At 40.8% G+C, this 24,272-nt stretch overlaps 1 protein-coding gene across 3 annotated transcripts in view; it reads right to left on the bottom strand.

Annotated features, from left to right (window-relative positions):
* Window positions 1-24,272, bottom strand: part of nrg2a (neuregulin 2a) — a 78,586-nt gene that overhangs the window by 15,947 nt on the left and 38,367 nt on the right. For all 3 annotated transcript variants that reach the window (XM_074671495.1, XM_074671494.1, XM_074671496.1), the window contains exon 4: window positions 3,248-3,368. In XM_074671495.1, the coding sequence (XP_074527596.1) occupies window positions 3,248-3,368 (121 nt within the window). The remainder of the gene's footprint in view (window positions 1-3,247; window positions 3,369-24,272) is intronic.

Below are 24,272 nucleotides of genomic sequence, written 5' to 3'. Positions count from 1 at the left end.
AATTACAGATTCATACCATTTTTTATCCAAATTTAATCATGCTGGTCTAAATTCTTAACTTGACTTAAAAAGTAACACATTTTCACATGGACCACAAATAAACTTTTCTCTTACAGTCTTGGTTAATTTATTTTTGGTGATTTATTTTGCAGTGTAGGCTTCAGGGGCTTTGTCAGCAAAGGTCAACCTCTCTTTGACCTCAGTCTGTGTTTTGAAGCACCAGAGAAGCTTTGTACATGATCAATAAATCAATCCCAGCAAGCCTGTGCAGCAAAGCTGAAAATGAGGTAATGTAGTTTCCCTCTCTTGCTGCTTGTTGGCAGCCAGGTAACAGTGCTCATAACCTGTAAATGTGACATTTTTACAGCCAATACAGTAAGACAGGGAGGTAAGGTGGCCAAAAATCCCAACTCTTGACACCTGTGTCTTCAGGACTCATTTGAAAATGGAAATTGAAATGACTGGACCTCTCTGTTCTCTGTTCGTCTGAAGTAACAAAGTGCTTCCTGACATGTAGCTTAATATTTTTGTAACTGTAGACAGACTACTGTATCATCACCATCCTGTTTGCTGGCCCGCACCATAATTCCTCATTATAATCCCATTAGAAAGAGCAGTTGGTCTTTTCGGGGCACCAGCATTCCTCTCGCAGTCACAACTAGACCACCAATCCAACAGAGGTCAGCGGTCGTAATTTACTGGTTTCACACAACGCCTCCCAGGAGCGCCATAACATTCAGCATTAAATTACTCATCCTGAGTGATGGTGCTTAACTGAGGGAGAGCACCACCTAGACCAGGGAGACTTTGCTGACAGATGAAAGAAATAAACTGTCACTGCATAATTTAAAAATCAGATGAGCGTGCAAAATTTCTAGCGTGCTGCAGCTGCAAACTCCATTAGCACTCTTTTATCTTTGCTTGAAAACAGGGGGAATAAATCACTGTCATCTCTCATTAAACTTTGATCAAATCTAAACACTTTAGTTAAGATGGGAAACAATAAAAGTTTTACAATATGTTAGAAGACAGGAAACCAAATCTACATTATACTAGATGGATACAGTTCTCTTACATAACAAATCCCTGCCTGAGGAGGTGATGCTTGCTGCCGCCAGTTTATGGTGTTTAATATTCTGCTTTTCACTGTTCAAAACATGATTTTTCAGTTGTATCTGTGACCGAATCCTTGTGAATGTTCAATTGAGAGAAACTTTCTAAATTTTTTGTTTGTCATAAAACTCAATAATTTTGTGCCTTTCTTTCTATGAGGTTTGCTGAATTAAAGAATACTGACAGTCCAAAAAAAAAAAAACAGGGCCTGTTTCTTTCTTTTTTTTTTCCCCCTGTGCAGTTTTCCGTCTGTAGCTTGTTTCTATCATTTTTGGTGTTTCTGTAGTACAACGTCTGAGTCTGAAGCCTTTTTCTCTAAATGAAAGCTGTTTTGGTGACAGCAGGGTATCAAAAAGTGTTTCTCGAAATCTAAATAACAGTCTTGCCCGGAGAGGTATGTAGCGCCGTGTTTTGTGCAATTTACAGAGATTTAGCTGTGGTTGATGTCTTTAAAAGAAACAAAATTGAATCCCTATCCTTTTTTTTTTTTTTTGTTGGGTTGTGTGCATGTGTGTGTGTACAGGAATTTGTTGCAAAACAAGATCTTTACAATGGTGAGTTACTTTCTTTCTGTCATTTATGAACCTTGGCTCTCCCCTAAACAAAGTTGAGAGCTCAAAGTGAAGGAGCAGGGGCATTAAAGTAGGGCTCGCTGTCTGCAGGACTTGTTTAGCTGGTGAGTAATGTCCACTGAAGCCTGGCCTATATTGAATGAGATGGCTGAGGGGCAACAAATCCCTGCAGGCCTTCACTGCATTATCCAACTTTTCTGGCCCTGTGCCCCAGCCGTGAGTGAATTAGCTGCAGCAATTGAGTTATTGCTGCCTCCAATTTGTACACAGCGTATTGAACGGCTGTTGCAGCCGTGTCCTCACTGCTTGTCGAGCATTCTTCCTTCGGCCAACTGGGCACAGACATCTTTGCTAATGTTTTAGCTCTACATCAAACTGAGCGGGGAATTATTCTACAATGACATATGGTGGAGCAGAACATGCAACATGATATTTGATTTTTTGGAATTATACTGTTGGGTTACAGCAGGTAACAGTTACTGATGAAACCGCTTGGAGTGGGTTTATACAAAATAAAACACGACTTTGCCTGCAACAATTTTTGGCAAAAATGAATAATTTGATGATTTTTTCATGAATGCTGTAGTTGAATAATAATCAAAAAGCAAATTTTGTATTATGAGAAGCAGGCTCCTTTTTAATAAACCAAATGTTGGGTATTATTCATTTAGCATTGATAACTACTGTATTTTGAAGTGATCTTTGCTATTTTGCTACATTTTTGAAACTCTTTGTTATTTGGGTTTTTTAAATAAAGGTTGATTATTGTGCTAATAAACATATATGTAGTTGTGATAGAGAACTGAAAAAAAACCAACATTTATATTTGAGCTGATCATTCCATCTCATTTTTAACCCTTTTGCTTGATAATGAAAAAATAAGTTTTTCTGCACATAAAAAATGTATTTGTGTCCTGAGGAAAAAATAAAATGAAATAAAATAACAATTGAATTTAAAAAGAAGAAAACTATTTTAAGAGGATTCATCCTCTGAACATCATCCAAACCCTGCTTCTTGACCTCCAATCTTATACAAACTAAAATGTAAATGTCAAAGCCCAAAAAAGAGAGTGTTTCTGTGATTATGTCAACCTGTTTTCTTCCTGGAAAGCACAGCTTCACGGCTCCTTTGGTACACTTTACACTTGGGTCTTGATCTCCTCTGCCAAATGTAAGCAATGATTCTATTTACCTCACTGGGGGCCTCCGAGAGGCATAAATATTTGCTCACCACTAAACCAGTGACTCATGACATTTTGGAAAAGGCTTTTAATGTGCGGCTCTCCTGTGTGCAAAACACAACTTAAAGAGATGAGCAGAGAGCCGCCTCGCTCCATTATTAGTGTTAAAATACACAACAGGTGGGTTAGTTAGGCAGACTGGCAGCTTTTTCCATTGATGTGATGCTGCTGCTGCTGCTGCTGCTGCTGCTGAAATAAAGAGAAACCCAAATCAAGAGATACTAAGTTACAAGAGATATTAGATTTGGGTAGTTGAAGAATATCACAGCTTTAAGGTTGACAAAAAACACTTTTCAAGGTGAATTTAAAAAGGTAACTTACTTGCAGGAGAGCTGATTTATACCATGTATGAAGTAACAGTCACCGCCATTCACACAGTACGCCTTCTCTGTGTCATTGCATCTTCTGGCGTGGCCTGAGCCTGGAGATAGCGTTGTGGTTACTATGAAAAACAAAGCACAGAAAAAACAAATCAGGGACACTTGCTTTCATCTGAAGCTTAATTCATGTTTTATGTGTAAGTTTCACTCCTTAGAGTCCCAGCAGGATAAATAAGTGATGATTTAAAATCAAGATTTGTAGCCAAAATAGCGCAGCATCATTGCGCACAAGGTTTTCATTAAACATGAACCATGTTGTTTTTGTTATCAGTTTAACAGTACGGTACCTCGACAGCTTTACTCATGTAACACACTTGTTCCTCCATGAGATCTCTTAATTTTCCATCCACAAGTGTAATTGTGTCTTTAAGCAGTGTTGACATTATCTGGAGAAGTTCTATGAGGAAAGATAAATATTTCCCTGACACAGCGTAGGAGTTGTTTACAGCTTGACTCAGGTCCTTGGAATGGCCCAAAATGTCATGTACCTGCACTTAACCCCCCCCCCCACTATACACACACACACACACACACACACACACACACACACACACACACACACACACACACACACACACACACACACACACACGCACACGCACACACATGTTAGGGATAAAGCCTGCTTATCAGGATGAGCGCGAGGCCGCTTGAAGGGGAGCGCTGAGAGAGACGCACAGAGGCAGGATGGGACCTGAGGAAAACGGGCTGCTCTGTGCGTGTCAAATACTGACACGTGATTGTAACTTAGTACCTACTGTCAGACGCTATTAGCACCTGTGCAGAGTGTGACAGTTTGTTGGTGTGGATACAGAAGTCTCCGTTTGGGAGACCCTTACACCTACAACACATCATCTCCAGCGTCCTGATGCTCAGGTCGTGCAGAATGATGTGACATGAGAATGCTGGAGGATTATTTTCATTCAGATCTGACATATAGTCGGTTATTTTGCCGCAGGGAAAGGATTTCACAACTCCCAACTGTAATACATGAAAGCGCCGCGCTCATCGGGTTGGGGAAACAGTTCTGTGTTGTACAGAAGCACACTCCTGGTTTAGCTAAAACAACAGAGCCAAATTCCCATGCTAGTTAGCATAACAAAGCAAACATCAGGATGACATCAGTCGGCACTTCACTTTGCCAGAATTAGTCAGCACTCAAACTCCAAACACAATATTATCACTGGGAAAAGACAGGCTGCTGGACGGTTTTCTTCAATAAAACTCCAACTGTTTTATCATCTCACTACGAAAACAGTCCAACAATTTTAAGATCTTTTTTTTGTAAGATTTTATAACATTCAAGCTTCCCCCCTCAGATTTTTTTTAACCATTTTAAATATGCTTATAAATGATTTATTGCAATAATTCAACATTGAAACACTTCAGGCACATGCTTGACATGTATTTATGTGAGGAAAATTAAAACATGGCTCACATAAAAAAGCAAAATTGTATAGATTTTGGTTAAAAAAACAACAAATTTGGGTCAGGTGACCTCTGTTAATAAAGGGTCAGAAAAGTGTATCATCAACGAACACAAGCTTATTCTTCTAATTTTTTTTTATGCAATTCTACTGTTTCCACTTTTTGTACTGATAAGTTCCAAAGCTTAATATACATTTATATCTAAAGTATTTTCCCAGTCTTGCTTTGAACAAATAGATAACACCTGTCAGAAACTCTTGGTTTGGGTCACTTTTGGTGGCCCCTGTGGACAAAGCAGCACTTCTTAAATCTTTGGTGATTTGACATTGCATTATTAAAAAAAATTGACCTGATTTGTTTTAGAAGAGAAAGGTATCACTCACTTTGAATATGTGCAAGAAAAGGTGTACAAAAAAGTTTTTTTCTTTAGCTTTGTGTCAGGTTTCTTGTCTGATATCTACCTCACTGCTAACATCTATCTGTTTCATGACTCAAAATCTACTCACAGATGCTTTAAAATAACTGAAACTTACTGAAAGGGTGCTACTATTCTGAGCATTAAACCATTTGACAGAACTTAACTTGTTCAAAGGAAATAAAGAGAAGGAAAAATAGCATAGGCCTGAAAGGTTACTTGATATCAAAATCTTCCAATCAGTGAAGCTGTATGAAAGCATTATTGCGATTTTCACGCCCTGGCAGACATAAAGGTGTCTGTCAATCATAACTATCCGCCGAAACAACCACCTGAGTCATGACTCTGCCACCCGTTTGATCTGATGAGCTGTGCTGATGTGAGCACTGGTTTATCACTGACCTTTCATTGGTGCAAGTTGAAAAGCTAATCTATGTGGGTTAAAATCATAATCTGTAATGTTATCGTTCTTCCAGAGTTCCCTAAAAGGGATTTAATGTGTCCAACATACCAGTGTCAATCCACTGTCACTTCAAAACTTTCCAAAAACTATTTCCAGCTTTACCAGTTCATCAGAACTACCTCACCGTCACACCTGACCTCTCGCTCGCAGTGCTGGCGTGTAAAACACCTCGTAAAAAAAGATCAGACAGAGCTGTCAGGAAGAAGGGACCTGAAAACATTATAAAAACCTCCTACGCTCAAAATAGAAGCCCTGTGCAGTCCTCAACCGTAAAAACATGCCAAACAAAAGGCGGCAAAACAGACTTGATCTGCAGCAGAGGCCTATCTCAGGATCCACTGGTGGGAGGGAGAGAGGGGAGCATCCTGGACAGATCATCAGTCCTCTGAATGCAGAGACAACTCACACACTCACACACACACATAATCTGAAGTCCACCTGGCCTACATGTGGGTGGACTGTGGGTGGAAAACAAACGATCCGGAGAGAAGCCACACAGGGAGGTAGAGAACATGTAAACTTCACACAAAAAAGATCAAGGTGGGTATTTGAACCCTGAACACGTCCTGCAAGGTTTATTTGACTACTGGTCACACCTGATCTGGTTCACTGTATTCATTTTTTTCTCCCTTTCTGCCAAAGTCCAATCAACAGGGGGATCCCTTCTTCAATATCTCAGACTGAAACTTAAGTTTAACCCCTCTATCCCTGACTCACATTTGTGACCATTTGATTTCCATCTGAGGAGCTTCACTGCATTTTTTAATGGACCAAACCTCACTTTTGTCTGTTAACGGTCCTTTTTACACGTTGGCTTCATGGGCATTGATCCCAACACTAACATTTCTGTGATACATTAAAAACCTAGTTTGCCACTTCCCACATTCCCTGGCCACATTTTCATGAAATTAAGTTTAAAATGTTTCCAGAAGCCAGCTGTAGCAGATGTTTTTTTAACCAAGGAAAAACTGTTTCTTATCTATGGGGTACCGAGCAAAACTGATTCGACCTACTGGGGTGATCCTATTCCTATGAAGATGACTCGATCTGTCTTACAATGCTTTGTTCTGCACCATAATCATCGGCTTGATATCTGTATTTAGAGAAGAACCTCAGAGCTACAGACCCAAACATCTGCAGCCTGTTTTGTTTTGCCATCCAGCTGAACACTTGCAGGTGGAGAGCCCCCCACCCCCACCCCCACCTACCAAGCAGACAAGGATCATTTGCCTAAACGACAAACATCACCTGCCTGCACTCAAGAGCTTCAAGGGGGAGCAGAAACACATTCCTGTAAATATTATGGTACCCTCAAAGTAGTAAAAAGAATCTGAATTCTACGTTTTGATTTCTTCAAAGACACAAAAAAAAATAAGTAACAAATCTGCTCCAACCATGCCTTCATCTTCAAGTTGTACCTCAAAAAATATACATCACCAAAAATATCTTGAAACTATTTCATTTCATTGTAGTGCAAAATCTGATTGAACAGGAGCTCACCAACATCTTCTTAACACAAAACAGATTTGTGTGGTCTGAGGTGTTGTAAGGGCATGAAAGAAGCCAAGACATTTCGATGTACAGATATTTTTTTTCCACAACTAATCAAAATTAATTCACTGTGTCCAACAATGAAATAGGTTAACAGTATGTTGAAATGCTGAATCAGCATTTCAACATATCAAGCTCTCCATAGTTTAAAATATTGTATGTACACAAACACTGGGAGCATTTATTGGCCTTCACTCATAAACTGTCATCCAATCTATGATCCTGCAGTAGGTGTCCTGGTTTGAATCCCTTCTCCTCTTTCCTCTGCTGTCCTCCCTTTTTTTCCTTTGTGTCCTCCAGCTTCTCCCCCACAGAGAGGAAAGGTTCTGGTTTTCATACTGTATAAAGTTAGTGTCAGCCCTTGTCCAAAGCTTAAAAGCACATGTTGGACTATTCTGATTATTATGTCCAGTTTACAGTTAAAAGTGTGACTCCTTTGATTTGAACAGCAGGAGGGCAAAGTGAGGGAATGGCAACTCCAGGGACTGTCTATAAATCTCACATGTGGACCCACTTCAGGTTTTATAATAAACCTGTAAAGCTTGACAAAAGTATGTAAAATCCTGCTGAGCAGCAGTAAAATATCAGGGCAGGATCACGAGATGCCTCCGACCTATTGCTTCTCATTTTCACCTGCTCCTTCCTTCAGCCTCTGTATGTGCTGTCACGAAAAGGAGAAGAGTCGAGCCAGACTTCAGTGCATGAGTTTGCATCAAACCTGTGGTCCTGTTTAAAAAAAAAAGCGTGGCACAACTTTTGCACCCACTGAAACTGCTAATTCTCCAAAAGGACATCATCTGGTCCTCAAAGCATGCACACAGGGTTAAAAGTTTCAAAAGTTTGCACTGCAGAACAAATCAGCACTAACACACTACGCAGATGACATGCAGTTCTATCTTCCAGCAAAATAGAATAACCCCACTTCCTTTAGTCTTTCAAAGTAATCAGCTTTTAGACAAACCAAGGAGTTAACTAACAAATACAATAGTCAAAATGCAGTTCATGACCCAATCCTGATAATTTATCATCAAATGTAGTCCAATTAGCCAGAAATTTAGGTGACACGTAGTACTAAATGCTAACGTGATAACAGCAGAGGATGTATTGTAATCTTAACTTTTTTCAGCACCATTGCCAATTTTTAGCTAGTACGAGAATCACAAACTGATGCCCGTGGTGCTCCCACCAAGTGCTTGTGGGTCATGTAGTCGCTGCTGGCATTGCTCCAGCCTGAAAGATCAGGTGGTAACGCGTACAATAAGGAACTCATTGAATTATTTTGTGTCACTGAAAATCAACACATAAAGGTGATGAAATTCTGTTGAAAGCAGGGGCCAATTAACATTTTACTGCAAAAGACCTTTTTATACTGAGTAATTTTTACTTCAAATGACGACCTATTCAACTCAAACACACCTTTTATCTCTTTCATCGTATTTTTACTAAATGAATTGCAGAAACCAATGAAACTTTTTTCACCCTGAGCCACACACAATGGAACCAGCATCACACTTACTGATAGTTTTCTGATTTTCAAAATACCCATACAAGGAGTGGTGCAGACAGACCCTGTCCCTGTGATGAAGGAGAACTTTGTTTTCTCTTTGAGGTGATCTGGTTCAGCCAACACAGTGTTTACTCAGCCTGAAACACATGTTTACTCCAGATTAAAACCAATGACAAGCCCCACAATTTATTGACATGGCCCTTGATACATATACAAACAAGAGAGGAGTGTCTCATTAAGGTTGTGTGATGAAGATAAAAAAAAAATATAAACAAGCTGTTGAACTGGTGTAAATGTGGAGCAGCTAACTTGGTAACTTTAAATGGACTGCGTGAATCATTTTGCTCCATTGCTGAGTGTAGATTTAGACACAGCAAATCTGCATTATTAATAAGAAACAATATAGTTTGCCCTGTGATTTAAAGCAAACTGGTGTTAAACTACATGACAGTGTTTGTTTGAGCAAGTTGTCGTATGTTAATAGTGTGGAATCCAAACGGCTTATCTGAGTCTCATTTGACACGGTCCAGTGAGGCTGCTGCGAACAGGGTTTCTGTTGACAGTTGTCATAACAACATGTGCAGTGAATGCTGAACATGTTCATCATTGCCATGTGGAGCAGCTGTAGAGCAGTTCTGCCAGTGTCCGATTTAAAAAAAGGAGGATACTATAGTGGTGCGTAAGCATGCTACTCTCATTTATCTCATACTTGCACCTTCAAGAAGAAAAGCAAAATAGTCTGAGTATAATCCACTAGTTATGAACTGGTTTGGACCAATCCCATTAATATCAGATGCTAAGAGACTGTAGCAGCAGTCCAGATTGTTGGACGTCATGTGATGAATGACAAAGTCTTGTGTTGCCCAAAAGGGTTGTGGTTTCATTGCTTTGTTTTGCGTAATAAGGGCAGGCTTCAGCACTGGAGAGGGCCCCATAGACCTACGGCATATGCTAAAGCATTGATTCAATGCAGAATTATAAAAAAGGGTTACAGTAGAAAAACAAAGTTGTATAGTTAATATCTTAACTCAAAAACCTGTAACACTAAAGGAGATTTTGCATAAAGGAACTTTAAGTCTTTTGTGATGACTTTATGTTATAAATAGGGATGCACCGATCTGATCCTGGTATTGTCTATCAGCGCCGATCCAGCCCCCAAGGTGGTATCAGTGGGAAAGGTTCGGTCCAAACTTGACCCTAAGGCTAAACTTTGATTTAGTCTACAAGGTATAAAATTTTACAATCAAATAGTCAATTCTGTAAATTCTAAAGCTTTTTTTAACCAAACTGCTGTTAAACATTTAAACACTTATAGTTTAAATGATCATTAACTTCAGTAATTCCATATGTGCTCATTTTTGTCTTTTGCTCAAAACATCGCCAGTCTTATCCCACAGTAGAGCATGCAGGTTATTATTTAACACTGTTATCGGATCAGGATCAGAACTGGTTGATACCCAAAGCCCATGTATCAGTATCGGTATCGGGACCGGAAAAGTTAGATCAGTGCATCCCTAGTATAAATGTAGAAAGCTGACCTTACAACAGACGGTGCCTTAAAAAGTTTGATCGGTGCATCCTTACTGTAACTTCTGAGCTCCTCTGATCCACCTGCTCCTCTCACTTCTGTCACCACTCAGATACTTCGATTGTTGTATTTTGAAGTTATAATTACAACAATGGCAGGCAGCACTTTTGACAAAAATAGCCATATCACATTTTGAAATTAACCGTTTTGTTTTTCCCTCGTCTTTAGAGATTTTTACGTCTTTATTGGCTGTCATCATCTTTCAAGGGACAGCACTTTAATCTGCCTCTATTCCCAGGAGGAAAGGTGCTGATGTTGAAGCTAAAAATGGCTGATAAAAGAGAGACCTTAGCCCGATCATCACCATCTGAAAGTTTCCTTCTCTTCTTGGATTACATTCTCTAAGAATGGATACAGGTCGCGACCGGAATAACATCAAACTAAATTACTTGCAATCTTTATATTTAACAGAGAATACATAATATCACGCAGCAGGATCTCTGAATTCACAGAGAGGACCAGAGTTCAAGTGTCTTTATCGAAGCTGACTCTGCTTCCCTGACAAATACCTTTGAGATCCCCTCTCTGCTAAACAGAGCTGGTTTACTCACACAATTATGGCCAGAGTTTTGTTAAATTTTTCTGATTTTTTAACCCCAAGTTTCAACTTTCCTCAGTGCCCTAGCCCTGGGGCTGAATCTGAATCTTGTAGTTGACGAGAGGTTTCCTCCCCGGTTAGTGAGGGCCACAGTGTTTAGCCATCAGCCCTCGCCAGTGACTTTGATTAATCCTTCATGGCCCGAGAACTGAAAAGAAAAGCTGGGGGTGCAAGCAGGACCATCTGGAAACCTTCATAAACATGCCTGTCTTTCCACGCTCTCCAAAGGATTCTAGGAAAATCGTAAAAATGAAAAGAGAGGTCCCTATTGCTCCGGCTTTTTTTTCTCTTGAGGCACCCTGTGCATATGCAGCAAACAGAAAAAAAGTGCTCACACTGTATCCTCGCCCCGATCCAGCCCAGAACACAGAATTGTGTAACTATATTCATTTTCACCGGCTTGTCTTGGGTGCAGAGTAAAACACATGTCCCCTTAATCTATGACAAATGTTGATAATTTGCTTCAGCTTGGCCTAATCTGTTTCACTTCTGCAGCACAATTGAATGGAAAGCCATCTCAAACACTCCCAAGAATGAATCTGATTCTGTGTTTGGAGGAAGCCAAGGCTGTTATTCAACCAAGTTGTGGATGACTTCCATCTGGATTGTGTTATAGCTTTGTGTTTTCACTCTTAAAAGCAATGTTATCTGGATAAAAACAGTATAAATTATGCGGTTGATTTGGGAGGATGTCAGTGAGTGAGAACAGTGTGCAGACCTGGTCCATCTCTGACAGTGTGTCTCTGCCGTGAAGCAAGACAGATGACGAGACATGGAGTTCCAAAAACTGACTTCAATCCAGTGTTAAGATACAATCTTGAACTCATCTGTCTTATAAATCCTTATTTATCTGGCAAATGTTGAAGTAATGCCTTAAGTCTCTGGAAAATTGCAAAACTCTGAGAAACTATGGAGTCATACACAGAGAAACTTTGAAGGGAAGAAAACAGAAAAAAGGCTAAATATAAGATCACAGAGTCTGCAGGAAAACTAGCTAACACTAGCAGAGCTAGCTCCACCAGCCACAGGTCAAGTGGTTTTATGGTATTATATTCTGACACAAAGAAATTTCTTAGATCCCTCTATTAAAATACTGCTAAACTGCACCAGGCAATGAAAAAACAAATGTCATCTGTGCTTGTTTACATCAGAGTAGTAGAGCGTTATAGCAGTAAAACTTAAACAGAACAAATTTTAAACTTATGGCGGGATCCTATAGATTTTTATTTTTATTTATTTTTTTGGTCCCTTTATTCAATTTTCACTTCCAACCCTTTTGGGTGTTGTTTTTTTTTTCATTTCACATTCCTTCATTCATGTGAGGTTCTTATGAGAAATACCTGGTGTTGGTTTTGACAGGTTTTTTTTTTTTTTTTTTAGAAATAAAGATGGTGGTCTCTGGTATAACTCTGCCACCCAGACATGCTTTTCCACAAGCAGGTTTTTATGTAGCAGAAAAAAAAACCTTCTCCCCTTCTGCTCCCCTCAACTCTCCTCTCCCCTCCTCCTGGCAGGGAATGCCGGACATGTCTCCTGTTACAGCCCGGATCGCGCATGATCTTTTATCTTGATACTTGGGGCCAATTCATATTGCATGCATTCTTGCTACACTTGCGCGAGGTGCATTTTGTTCCCCTCTGTGGTTGTGAAAGAGGAGTGTCTAATCTGGATGGAATGAATAAATAAGATTAACAGATAGGAGGAACAGTAGAAAGGCCAAATTGGTAAGTGTGGTTTTGCTACAATAGGAAGTTGTTGACAGCTGGGTCTGATGTGGTGAGGAGGATGAGCAGCAATGAAGCATGCATGAAAGAAAAGTTTTGTTCTTTTTAAGCTTTTCCTATTGTAGGCATTGAATGGTGGTATTACAGCAGATAGAAAGTGGAGACATATTACGACAGTAACAAAGAGAGATGGATGTCTGAAGCTTGTTTGCCGACATATACAAAGAAGATCTGCTACATGTAAGAATTTGCTTTGCTTTCTGTGAAAGATTTATACTTCGTCATTCGATTTTTACCAATTAGACACAATGCTCATTCCCTTTCATCAGATCAGGGAGCACAAGTTCGGACAAATGTAGCCGCAATGAAAGAAGGACAACAAACAAATGATTAAAAAAAAAAAAAGATGGATACAGAAGCAAAGCAGGGAAGAGACGGATTGAGAAAAGAAGATTTGTTGACAGGATCTTAAGTTGGAAAATATTTCTGGTTGCCAAAGCCAACACAAAACAGGCACGCACCTATTTCCACTCATGAGCATAGGCACACCCAAGCAGTAGCAACATGCAGCATCTGTGCCTTGGAGTTCAAACTGAGCAAAAGAGATTTCATGTCAAAAACCCAAGGAGGAATTAAATTACTATTTACTTGTAGGCAGGACGCAAAGAGCCCATTATGAATGGAGGTGCACTTAAGGCGTTTTTTCAATAGAAAATTATCCACAATTCAAACAGCTTCAGATTGAAACAGGAATGTTTAGAAATGAACAAAATGGAGCCTGCCAGGAGCATTAATCTACCACCCACTCTTCAGAAACACTGCCACTGCCACAACCAGTGTGTCTTCTTTTATATTCTTGTCTCCTATTACCATTTTTCAGTCACATAGCTGATATGCCTGGTCTTGCCTGCCTCAATCATCTCAGCACTGAGGAGAAATCAAAGAGCAGCCCAGTGTGTGATTGCACAACAGCTGCTCATGCGCTGCAGAGAGGCAAAGTGTGCTCAGGAAGGGCAGGGTACAGCGCGGGAGCGTGAACGGGTGCCACTGTGGGCGCTGGCGGGCACCAGAATGTGTACAGTTGGCAACAAAGTGACACATGGTGTGTGTTTTCCACGGCACGGTTCCAGACAGGACCGGTCCCTGCTCTGTGTTTTCAGAAGAGGCTCGGCATGACACTTTTTTTTTCCTGCTGCTGCTTTCTTGTTTTGAGTCTGTGGATGCCTGTTGCTTTCATTTTCACACTCTGACCCAAAAAAACTTTAGTTTACTGCATCCTTCTGTTTCATTCTTTCCAAACTGAAACATACAACTTCCATAGATACTGAGATCAAGAGGACTCTTTCGCGAAAAAACAACTTTCACCAAGCATCTTAATTTGTTCCTGCAGGGACGTATCCTCAGGAATCCCACGCCAAAGTTTCAAATCCTTTAATCAGTCTCTCAAAAGGAAAATCCCGTATTCTGGAACATGTGGTAATCCACTTTTGAGCCACCCACCCTGATGGCATCTTTTGTCTGGAATCACCTGACAGACAGCAACACTGGTGGTAAAAGTCAGAGAGGCAGATTCGTGACTTAGAGGTGACACATTTGAACCTGAGGGTCAGACGGAGCAATCACTGAAAATGACTCCTTCAGTTTTTCCTGTTTAGGTACCATTAAGCAAAGCTTTGAGCAGCTTAAACATCTCCATAACAGAATTCAGAGGGGTCACTCACTTCTATATTTTAACCTGTATAGAAAAACCTGTTTTCTACATGCTTGGTGTCACTATTTTGCCATATACACAAGGATTGGTCAGTGCAAAGCGATAGAAAGTAGTGCTACAGCAGAGAGAACTGAACACAGTGAAGACAGTCAAAGCAGAGACTTTTGGATACAAAGCAGTCACCTCTCACAGACGGATGAATGAGGTCTGTGCAAATGTGTTCAGAGGTTAGATCTAAAACATTACTTTTAATTAGCTTTGACATGGAATTAGGGATAAAATAACATTAACATAGCGCTTCTGTGTGACCTCTGCAGTCTCGATGTGAACAAGCTGTGAGGAGCAGCTAATTAAACCCAGATGGAATTAGCTAGCTTATGATTTAAATCCTCACACTGCAACATTTCTTGCAGAAATACGGTACTTGATAAAAAGCGGGGCTATGACATTTTGTAAAAGTTGTAAAAGATAAAAACATAAAGGCTATGGGGTTTTCTGATAGGTAATGTAAAACATTAGTTTTAATTTTTCTATACAAGATAGCCTTGTATGAAAGAGTGTCTTGGATTAACCCTTTCAATCATTCTTTGGAAAAGTCAAATCATGTTGGGAAAGTTTTTTTTTTTTCTTTAGGATCTTTGTGGTTAAAGCACATTAAGGCGACAGTTTCAGCAAAAATTCATAATGCAAAAATTCATAGTTTCCGCATTTAATGAAACCTAGGAGCAAGTTTTGTGCAGGTTTATATGTTAGCTTGTCCAGTTACACCTACAACTTGGATTCCTCTGCTGGATATAATTGTAAGAAAAGCACAAGAGGCTTTGGAAAGATAAGGGCTGAAGAGCTTGTGTGGTTTAGGTGAATGGAGAAAGTCACTAGGACAAACCAAGGTTGATATCTTCAAAAACTCGAAACATTTCAGTCTGAAAAAGTTTTTCTGGATCATGATCACTTTAAAAGGACAAAGCATGAGGCCTCCACCTCTCTCCCTGTTGCCCTTCATCTCTAGCAGCTGGCCCTCATTTCTGATGAAGGGCAGACTCTGCAGCGATACCAGATACAACGGACGTATACCATCGCTCCATATTTGGCTCTGGTGCTCACAGCTACAGTAGTGGCCAGCTGCTCGGACTAAAAGGTTTCCCTCTCTGCTGTTCCCTGAAAGCCCCAAAAGCATACGGTCTGCTTGTATGTGCCTTCACTCATGTACACACACACCACCCACACACACCCGCTGTACATCCTAAAACGAGACAACTGCTTTTTTTTGTTAGACAGCCGGCCCTCTTTTGTATACTGAAGGATGAGTTCACGGTGAGTGTATCTGTGATTAAAGTGAGGCCTTTCTTCGTGCACACTTCACACCTACACACTCAGAGGGAAATGGCGGCTCACGGTAACTCCTGGGAAGAACTTACTCACTCCTTCAGACATGATGTGATGAATACAGCTGCAACAAAAGGAAGCGGCGTGATGGGAGTAATGGGAGGTTTAACATGAGAGACAGCTGTGGAGGCCAAACTATAGTACCACCAGCCTGAGCTTTGAGCAAAGGAATGGTAAGTATATGTTCCTCGTGTGCTCAAAGAAAACTTCACAAAGTGTGATGACAAATCAGGAAAATGCAAAGTAAAAAGGAGGAGTGGGGACTTTTTTTGTCAATAGCTCAGTCACAGTCCTGTTTGCGGCAACTGCAAATTACTACTGACTCACTACAGTGAGCGTTTATGATGCAATGATTCGATTTCAGGCCCTGAAGTCTCACTTTGAAAGCATTGACAGATGCCCAAGCGCCCGCTAATTTAAAACCACAATCTTGCACCGTCACCCTCCTTCAGGGTCACCATCATCATCATTTGGGAAAAGACCACCAGGACAGCTGAAGAGGAGAAGAGGGGGGCTGAAAGGGAATCTTTTATTGTGCTATTAAATTAAGTCCTAGATACGTTGTTATGTTGGACCCAGGAAGAGTTAACAAAGCCGTGCACACAGCCAAAAAGAAAAAAAAAAAAACTCATGTCACCTCCTGCTCACATCACTCAGCTCCTCATGTAACAGCTGCTTCCGTCCACACACACAGCGATATCCTCACTCATTCACACTGAGGGCTTAACTGTCCCGCACAACGCAGCCAGATTACACTGGATATCCCAAAAAAAGAGAGATGGGTTTTGATTTTTTAACCATTTCTTGCAACAAGTTGGTAGAGGGCATCATTTTGAACGCTGTCTCTGTAGGATTTAAGCAAAGTAAAAAGCAAGAAGGGTAAAGTTAGGTTCCTTTTCTCAGTGTTCCCTGTTGTTTTGACTGTTTTCTGTGTAATTCTGTTACTACAGAATCTAACAGCTGCCTCCTCTCTGACACATTAGCACATGCATGTCAAAGCCGATAACTCATACCATGCATAACCCTTGTCAAAAAGCCATGAATTACTGACATATTAGGCCTCTGATTTATGTTCTATGTGTCAGCCACCTTACATTACTTTTCCTCCAAATTGACTTACTGGAGCTGAAGGACGGCTCGGCAAACTGCGCTCCAACTGCAGTGTCAGATGACGCATTGTGCATCTGAAAAATGATCGACTCTAAGATTCTTAAAAAGGGTTTACAAGGGGTTTGCCTTCCAGGTTTTTCTAAGGTAAAGTTTCACAAAACGCAAATACAACATGTGCTATGAAAACACACATGCCCAGACGTGGATGCTTGTGAAAATATGTTCACCTACATGCCAAAAAGGCAGTCAAAACATGGAGGTGTTTCGTTTCTAGCAGGTTTTACAAGTGTGCAGCAACATATTCAAGATTTATTTTAAAGAACAGAGTTGCTTGATATTCATCTTGAGTTTCCTCCCCTTTGATCAATTATTCTTTTGGATGATATTCATAGCACACTGGGTTCAAGTCCTCCGTGGTCCTGTTCTCTATGTGTGAATTCATTTGAAGCCCCACATGCCGTGTCCTGATGGATGCTCTGCATGTGTGCTTACGATGCTGTGGGTGTTGATCCCATCCTCGCATTCAACTCTTCCATTTTACTCTGGATCTTCCCGGATGCTGCCCACTGATGCAGAAAAAAAAGGGCTGTAAACAATAAACAAAAACAACACGCATGCAGGGAGTGTGGGCGCGATGACGTTTCTGTGAGTGCATCGGAAACTAAACATGACTGTGGGTGAAAACCAAAACAGGCCCGGGTCTCTGACACGCTGCAGCTGTCATGAGGTAAGCAGGGGGTGATGTCGCACTGAATAACAAACACTTGTTTCATTTGAGAAAAATATTTTTGAGAACTGGAAATAACAAATTAGGTGAGGTTCAAGCAGTTTGTCTTTTGGCATTCGTTTGGATGTTAAAAACATCTTGGTCTTCTCATTTTAGCAGTGAGAGATTGGTGGACTTTTGAAAATGATTTTGGCTGAGAAATGATCTTCACCTAAAGCTTTATCACTCTAATATCCAGACTTAAAGATTGATTTATTTAGAGTAGCCCCTCAGATAATCATGTGATTAAAAATATAAGAAAATAATATTTGACTAACATTCACTCTGGCATACTCGCTGATGCTGCTTCCTCTACTCTTAATAATCAATACTAGAGAAGAAGATATTTATGGATGCTGCGAGGAGGATCTGTTTGAATTGCACTCCCTCGCCACCATGTGGCCCGGAGCCTCCGCACACTGTTGTAAATTACTTTAAGCGAGGCATGCATTTGTTTAGGAATTAAATGGAGATCAAAACAAATTTTCTTTGTTGAAGACAACTTTTTACTGGATACAACGCACCGAGGTAAGGGACTTAACAGTACAGTTGCGTAGCTCCAACACATCTGTAGGCTAACATGACTACAATTTAACACTGTCAGTTTGTATGTAGTTTAGTAGCCGTTTAAATTTAGCACAACTGGTAGCCTGGTGCTCTGAGACAAGTCCGTAATGTGTGACGTTAGTAAATCCTGGTTATGTCCTGCCAGTCATCTACCAAGCAGAGCTAACGTAACCTCACTCTTCATTTTATTGATAGACTCTCAAGTTTGAACAGACCACTGCAGAATAACTGCTGACTGTGGGTTGGAATGAACATTATCACAAACAGTTTAGCCCCTGTGTTGAAGAGTTTAGCTTTCTTCTATTCGTCTGTCCTTTTTCTGACAGTTAGGCTCCTGTGTCCACCATCACTACAAAATTAGTCATAGAAATTGTTTTTAACAGAGAAATACACAAATTCAAGTGTTTTATCTCTTCTCACTACGAAACTTTGTCAGCCGGCGTGGTGTTGTCATAGAGACCGAGATGTGCCGAAAATCAATCCGGTCCTAGACGAACCAAACTGGAAGCTGAGAAGTAGCAATTTAAAATAACCTGTAACCAGCAATAGTGGTGCTGATCATCTCATTTTTAAAGTGTGAATTACAATCAGGAATATATCTTGAAGGGAAACTTTTTCAAGATCCCTTTCAAACTCCTCACAGCCCCTTTAATCTTTGTTAATACTGATAACATTGTTTAGCCTCTTTAACAATTATTGCATTCATGCTTTGCTCTATCATTTTTTAATGATTCAACAGAGAGAGACAATTTTGTTGTTGTTTTTAACAGAAGTGGTGAAAGAAATTTTTTTGCCACCCAAACAGCATTTTGACTCTTTCATATCTTGTTTTGGTCAAATGTAACCAAACTCTGACCTCTTTAAGCCATCAGGCTAACCACCAGAAGACAACATGTGGGTTATTACCTGTTGTCTGGCAGTTGTATCCTATTCAGAAGTTTTAAAGGACGGAAGATGATTTGAAATGACAAATGTCTTTTGAGCCTATTGGACATACACAAACTGAATCCTGATTTTGTTCTCAAACCTGCCAACAGACAAGAGGAACCAAGATTCTGGAGCAATTTGATCGGCCACCTCGGAGGATTGCCTGTCCAGACCCCAGGACTGAGGAGAGTTTGAAAAAAAGTGGGCATGACTAATAGCTCAGTTCTTGATCCACAGAGCCTGACAGGCAGTTCCCCCGTGGCCTGTAAATACAGAACACAGGGCAGATGTGAAGGCCGGTTCCTCTCAGACATGGCTCCTAGTACTGTTTCTTACCCACAGTAATCAATAGAACAGGCTGTTGTGCAGATACCCCGCATTCAAGTTCACAACTCACATCCTCAAGCGTCATCACAGGCGAGTTTATATTGTCATTTGCGTAGTACGAGTGAGTAAGTTTTGTTTTTACGAGATAGAGATGCAGAAGGAGCGCAGGAAGTTGTTGTTTATCTGGTTCAAAGGAGCACTTACTGTAATGTTTCTCTTCCACAGAGGAGATATGATGACTTACTGGAAGAACACAGAGAAAGCTGTGGGAGTTTTAAGCCTGGAGTATGTCCAGTTGTTTAAGGTCATGTCGTATTTAACAATAATGTTCACTAAAAGGCTTGCAAAGGTTACTGAATCACTCTGTCCAAACACGGGTCAAACTGCATCATAACAACATCTGGTACTTTTTCTTTAAAAAGTGCCCAAATTTTTTCAGCGAGGATGACATCCCGGGGCTCTCTTACAGGGTCCACTGACAGGTAATAATTAGGCCTCTAAAAGCTCTATTATCACTACATCCTCATCTACCACCATAATATAACCAGTGTAAAAACAGACTGGTTTCAGTTATCATAAAATTAAATATTTTCTTTTTTTTAATTAAAGATTAACACACAGCTGTTATAATACACGGGCTAAATTTAAGAATAAAAAAGTTGTCGACTCTTCGGGGCTTTTTCCTCCGAAGGCAAATATAGTTTGTGCAACTTAATGAAATGTTTGCTGACCAATCAATGTGTTTATAGCCTATAAAAGTGCAAAATCTTCAGATTCTTGATCACTTTCAGATGTTTTCTTGCTGTTGGTCTTTTTTTTGGCATACTTCACAGACCATCGCTGAAGCGCTGAATCACTGCCAATCAGAACAATCATAGTCTCTCTGAGTAAGCGTCAACAAATGGCAATAAAAACAATAATTTAGACAATAAATCAACACATGCACTGTCAGTGGTATGACAGAAGAAAGCTGAAAGAGAGTTTGAATGATTTGTTGCTTTACTTCTGAAGAGTTTTCTGGCATCTGCACTGTACTTTTGTTTTTTTTTTTAGATTTTAACATCTTTAGTTGAAAAATAATATCTGTACTTTGTATCCCTCACACCACCATGTGAAGAATTATTTCAACAAGGAGAAGAATTAATTCTTTCTCTGCCCATTATACACAGAGGCGGAGACATAACAGAGGGGTTAAATAACCCGCTATACAATCACAGTATGAAGGCTCCTTTCAATTCTTTCTTAAGAGATAGGACGATAAAAAAGGATGATACCTTGGACACATATTGAGCATGATAAAATGTCTGCTAGGGGTGTCAAGATAAAACAGACCAGAACATCAAAAACAAAAGCAGAGCCTGGTTAAAACAAGACGGAAGCAGGTAGGGTGGGAACATTCAGCTACGCGAACGTAAGGTAAGTAGAAAACTTATTTAAAAACTCAGGAAATTCATCTTCAAATGAAACATGGTGAAAGTGCGACTTTATTTATTCTCTTATTCTTTCTATAAATTGAGGCTGATTGGAATTTCACTCCCTCCCAACTGGGATAAAGAGATGGAGTTAGCTTTGCACATGTAAAGGAAACACAAAATCTTTACTTATATGTTTTAAATAGATTCAGTAAGGAATTGGAATCAGTACTTATACTTTCACTCAAGTCTTCACTTTGAGTATAGAACAAGTCATCTTTAGCGCACATTGTTCATGAAGCAGTCAATTAATCTTTTTGGGTTATTAGATCAGAGAAGCTGTGTAGGATCATCCTTTTGAAAAAAAAGTCTAACTTTGAGCTTGAGTCACCCCGACTAAGATGCATCACTTCAAACAGTCCGTGTCTCCATTAGCAGAGCATTTTACGTTCATGGCAGAGAGCTAAACTGTTGTTTTGTCCACTCAGTTGTAAAAGTTATGGGGTCACTTTGAGTTAGTTAAGCTCTAGTTTTGTGACAGATATGGGACTTTGGCTCAAGACGGGGAGTGAAAACATGCAAAGGTCTGTGCACATGTGTGCGTGAGTCTCAGTGAGTGTGTGTGTGTGGGCCCGCCTGCGTGCATGCATGCGCGAAATTGTTGCTGGTGGGCCCCAGCATGACTGCTGAGGTTGGAGCAATCATATGTTCAGCTGTGATTTCCATCAACACATTCCTGGACGCTCACACACTCTCTCAGCGGAGCAGCACGCAGCACCCCCTGAGGATGTGACCTGCAGCCTGCAGACACATAGCTGCCTCGCCAGCGCTTATCACAACACAGCAGCCTGGAGGATAATGGGAGGCCTTAATCTGAAGCCACGTGGAGCCCAGCAAACTTTGACTGGTGTTGCTCTTTCACACTGGCCTTATAGAAAACAGTGGATGATATACTACACTGCTCCGCCAAAGGCCAGCAGGTCTTACCATGCCAGACTGATTACAGGGGAGAAGTCAGACCAAATGGACAACAAATGGTCCCTGCTCGTCTGCACTGGAGGGGGGCGGGGTTGGGCATAAGGCTGAAAACACCACTTTGGAAAGGGCAGCGATTGTTACAAAAAAGAGGCACATTTGATATTCCAGACCACCAGGATGCACATACATTCTGAACGCTGTTATTCGTTCTGTCACGATGCAGAAACTGGCAGACACAAACAATAAAACACAGAAAAAGAAAGAAAAAAACTTGTGGATTGAGAAGGAAAACTTCTCCACTGATTGATCGCAGGTTTCGAACCTCTGAGCACAGCCAGGGAGAAAAAGCGAAAGAGAGAATTAAATGAGTCTTAAGCCTGAAACATTGATAGCAAGCAACTTAAACATTCAACTCAGCAGAACCTCCAACCATCTGCGCTGAATAATTATTCAGTAAACTGGCATTCAATCAGCTGACAGTGTGCGTTTCTCTTCCACTGGTCAAACAAAGAGACATGAGTAAAATCCCCCCACACATAGGGCCAATCCTTCACTGTTATTGGCAAACTGCAAGGCTGGCATGGGGCCACAGTGTACTGCATGCTTTAAAATGCATGAGGGATTCACTTTGAGTTGAGTTTTGCTGGTTATTTTTTACCGCCCTGGGCAACCTGCACACTATGTTTCAGAGTTATAGGGGTGTCACATTTGTCTTGAAACACAAATATTGATATGGGCCGACTAGGCTGAGTAATGTCCAGCTGTTAGATGTGGTATTAATAACAAAGGTTAGACTGTTTTTCTCTTTATGGAAAGTGGCAGCGATTCCTCCATGCCTACGTAATCACAAATGTTAAACTGAACTTTCACTTTTTATTTAAGGAACGTTTGAGCAGCACATAAATCATAACACCTCAAGGCTATGAGTCTACCACTCCCCTCTATAATTGACCCGATGCAAATCAGCACCTTTGTTCAAACTTGCTGATAAAATGATATAATGTGGTTGATAGAGGTTAAATTTCACAAGGTAGTGATCGTTGAGTTTTTTGTAGTGCCCTGAAAAAGTGGTTAAAAATGCAACTAGATAAAGAATTAAAAATATTCTGGCAGTCTGAAAAAAAACCCTAGTGATAAAGATTGGTGCCTGGTACAGTGCAGAGTGTGCAAGCTTGTGGTGGCTTGTGTTCACCATGTGGTGGAGCTGAGTGATGGTTTCCCAAAGTCTGCCTCCGCCAGAGCAGACGGCAGGCAGGCAGGCAGACACAGCCATGTGCTAAGTCCTCATCATCTCACTGTTACAGCTAAAATGATGCTCCTGTGTTCATGTGTACTATCTCCGTGTGCTAGCTTTCACTATCCGTCTATGCAGCATGCTATGACACATTTCATTCCTAACAACCACATTTTGTTGCTCACAAAGCCGATTTGAGCTGTTAGCATGCTAGCTGTTAGTGCTGAAGCACAGGTGGGAAAAGACATGCTCGGTTTTGCACCTGCATGTACAAACAGTAGGAAGGTTGCTTTTGGACAAAGCTGGCAAGCACTAACTGCATCCAAAATGGGTGTGAAAGTCTTCTCTGCAACACAGCAGGCTCTTGCCTTCCTCCTCTTCATACTTTTCTCCTTCTCTATCTCTCTTCTTTCCCCTGTCTACACTCCAGTTTCTGTCTCTGTCTCTCCTAACGTCTTCGTCTGCTTCCTGTCATGCATTCCCTCATTTTGCATTTCCTCCTTTATTCATGCTCTCTTCTTTTTCTTCTTTTCGCTGCCTCTGTCCATCTACATCTGCACCCCTCCTCCTGCTCTCGCTCCCGAGAAGGCACACACACATACACAGATAATACTGCGGCTACATGCTGCTTTGGCAACATACTGCAGCAGGCAGGCAGGCTTACTCCACTGCAGCCCTTTAACACAATAGAATTTCTCTCCTGACCTTAAGATGAAAGAAAGCTCTTGGTCCAGTAAATGATACAAAATCAAACACATATGGATCAAACTGATGCTCAAAATGCAATATGTGTCCTGCAGAGAACAACCCATTTCTGCCACAAACAAAACATGTGTACTTTTCTCAATGTCTGCTGGTTTTGGGCCACATGCATCTGACAATGATGGCACCACGAACTGTTTGCTGGCATTTCCTTTTGTTGATGTATGTAGTTTTGAGTGAAGCTCTCCTCCTCCTCCTTCTCCTGCTGTGTATGGACATACCACCTCTGATTCGCCCCGTCTTGCCTTCTTCCCTGAAGCATGACGGAACTAGGCGTGCTCTTGTAACACAATGGGACTTTTTTTTATTGGACGGTGAACAAACACACTCACACATACACAAAAAAACAAAAACACACAGAGACAGACATCAGATGATCATGGTGTACGATAGGACGCACAGTGATGCCATTGTTTGAGAATCCAGGAGTGAGTTGAGGATGTGTCAGTGCTGACAGACAGCCATGCTATGAACAGGCACGGAAGTGTGCAAAAAAAAAAGTGGATGGAATC

Source organism: Halichoeres trimaculatus, unplaced genomic scaffold, assembly GCF_033239565.1.
Source record: "Halichoeres trimaculatus isolate MK-OKI-2021-1 unplaced genomic scaffold, fHalTri1.1 fHalTri1_scaffold_6, whole genome shotgun sequence".
Lineage (NCBI taxonomy): Eukaryota > Metazoa > Chordata > Actinopteri > Labriformes > Labridae > Halichoeres > Halichoeres trimaculatus.
This window is presented reverse-complemented; position numbering and strand designations above follow the sequence as displayed.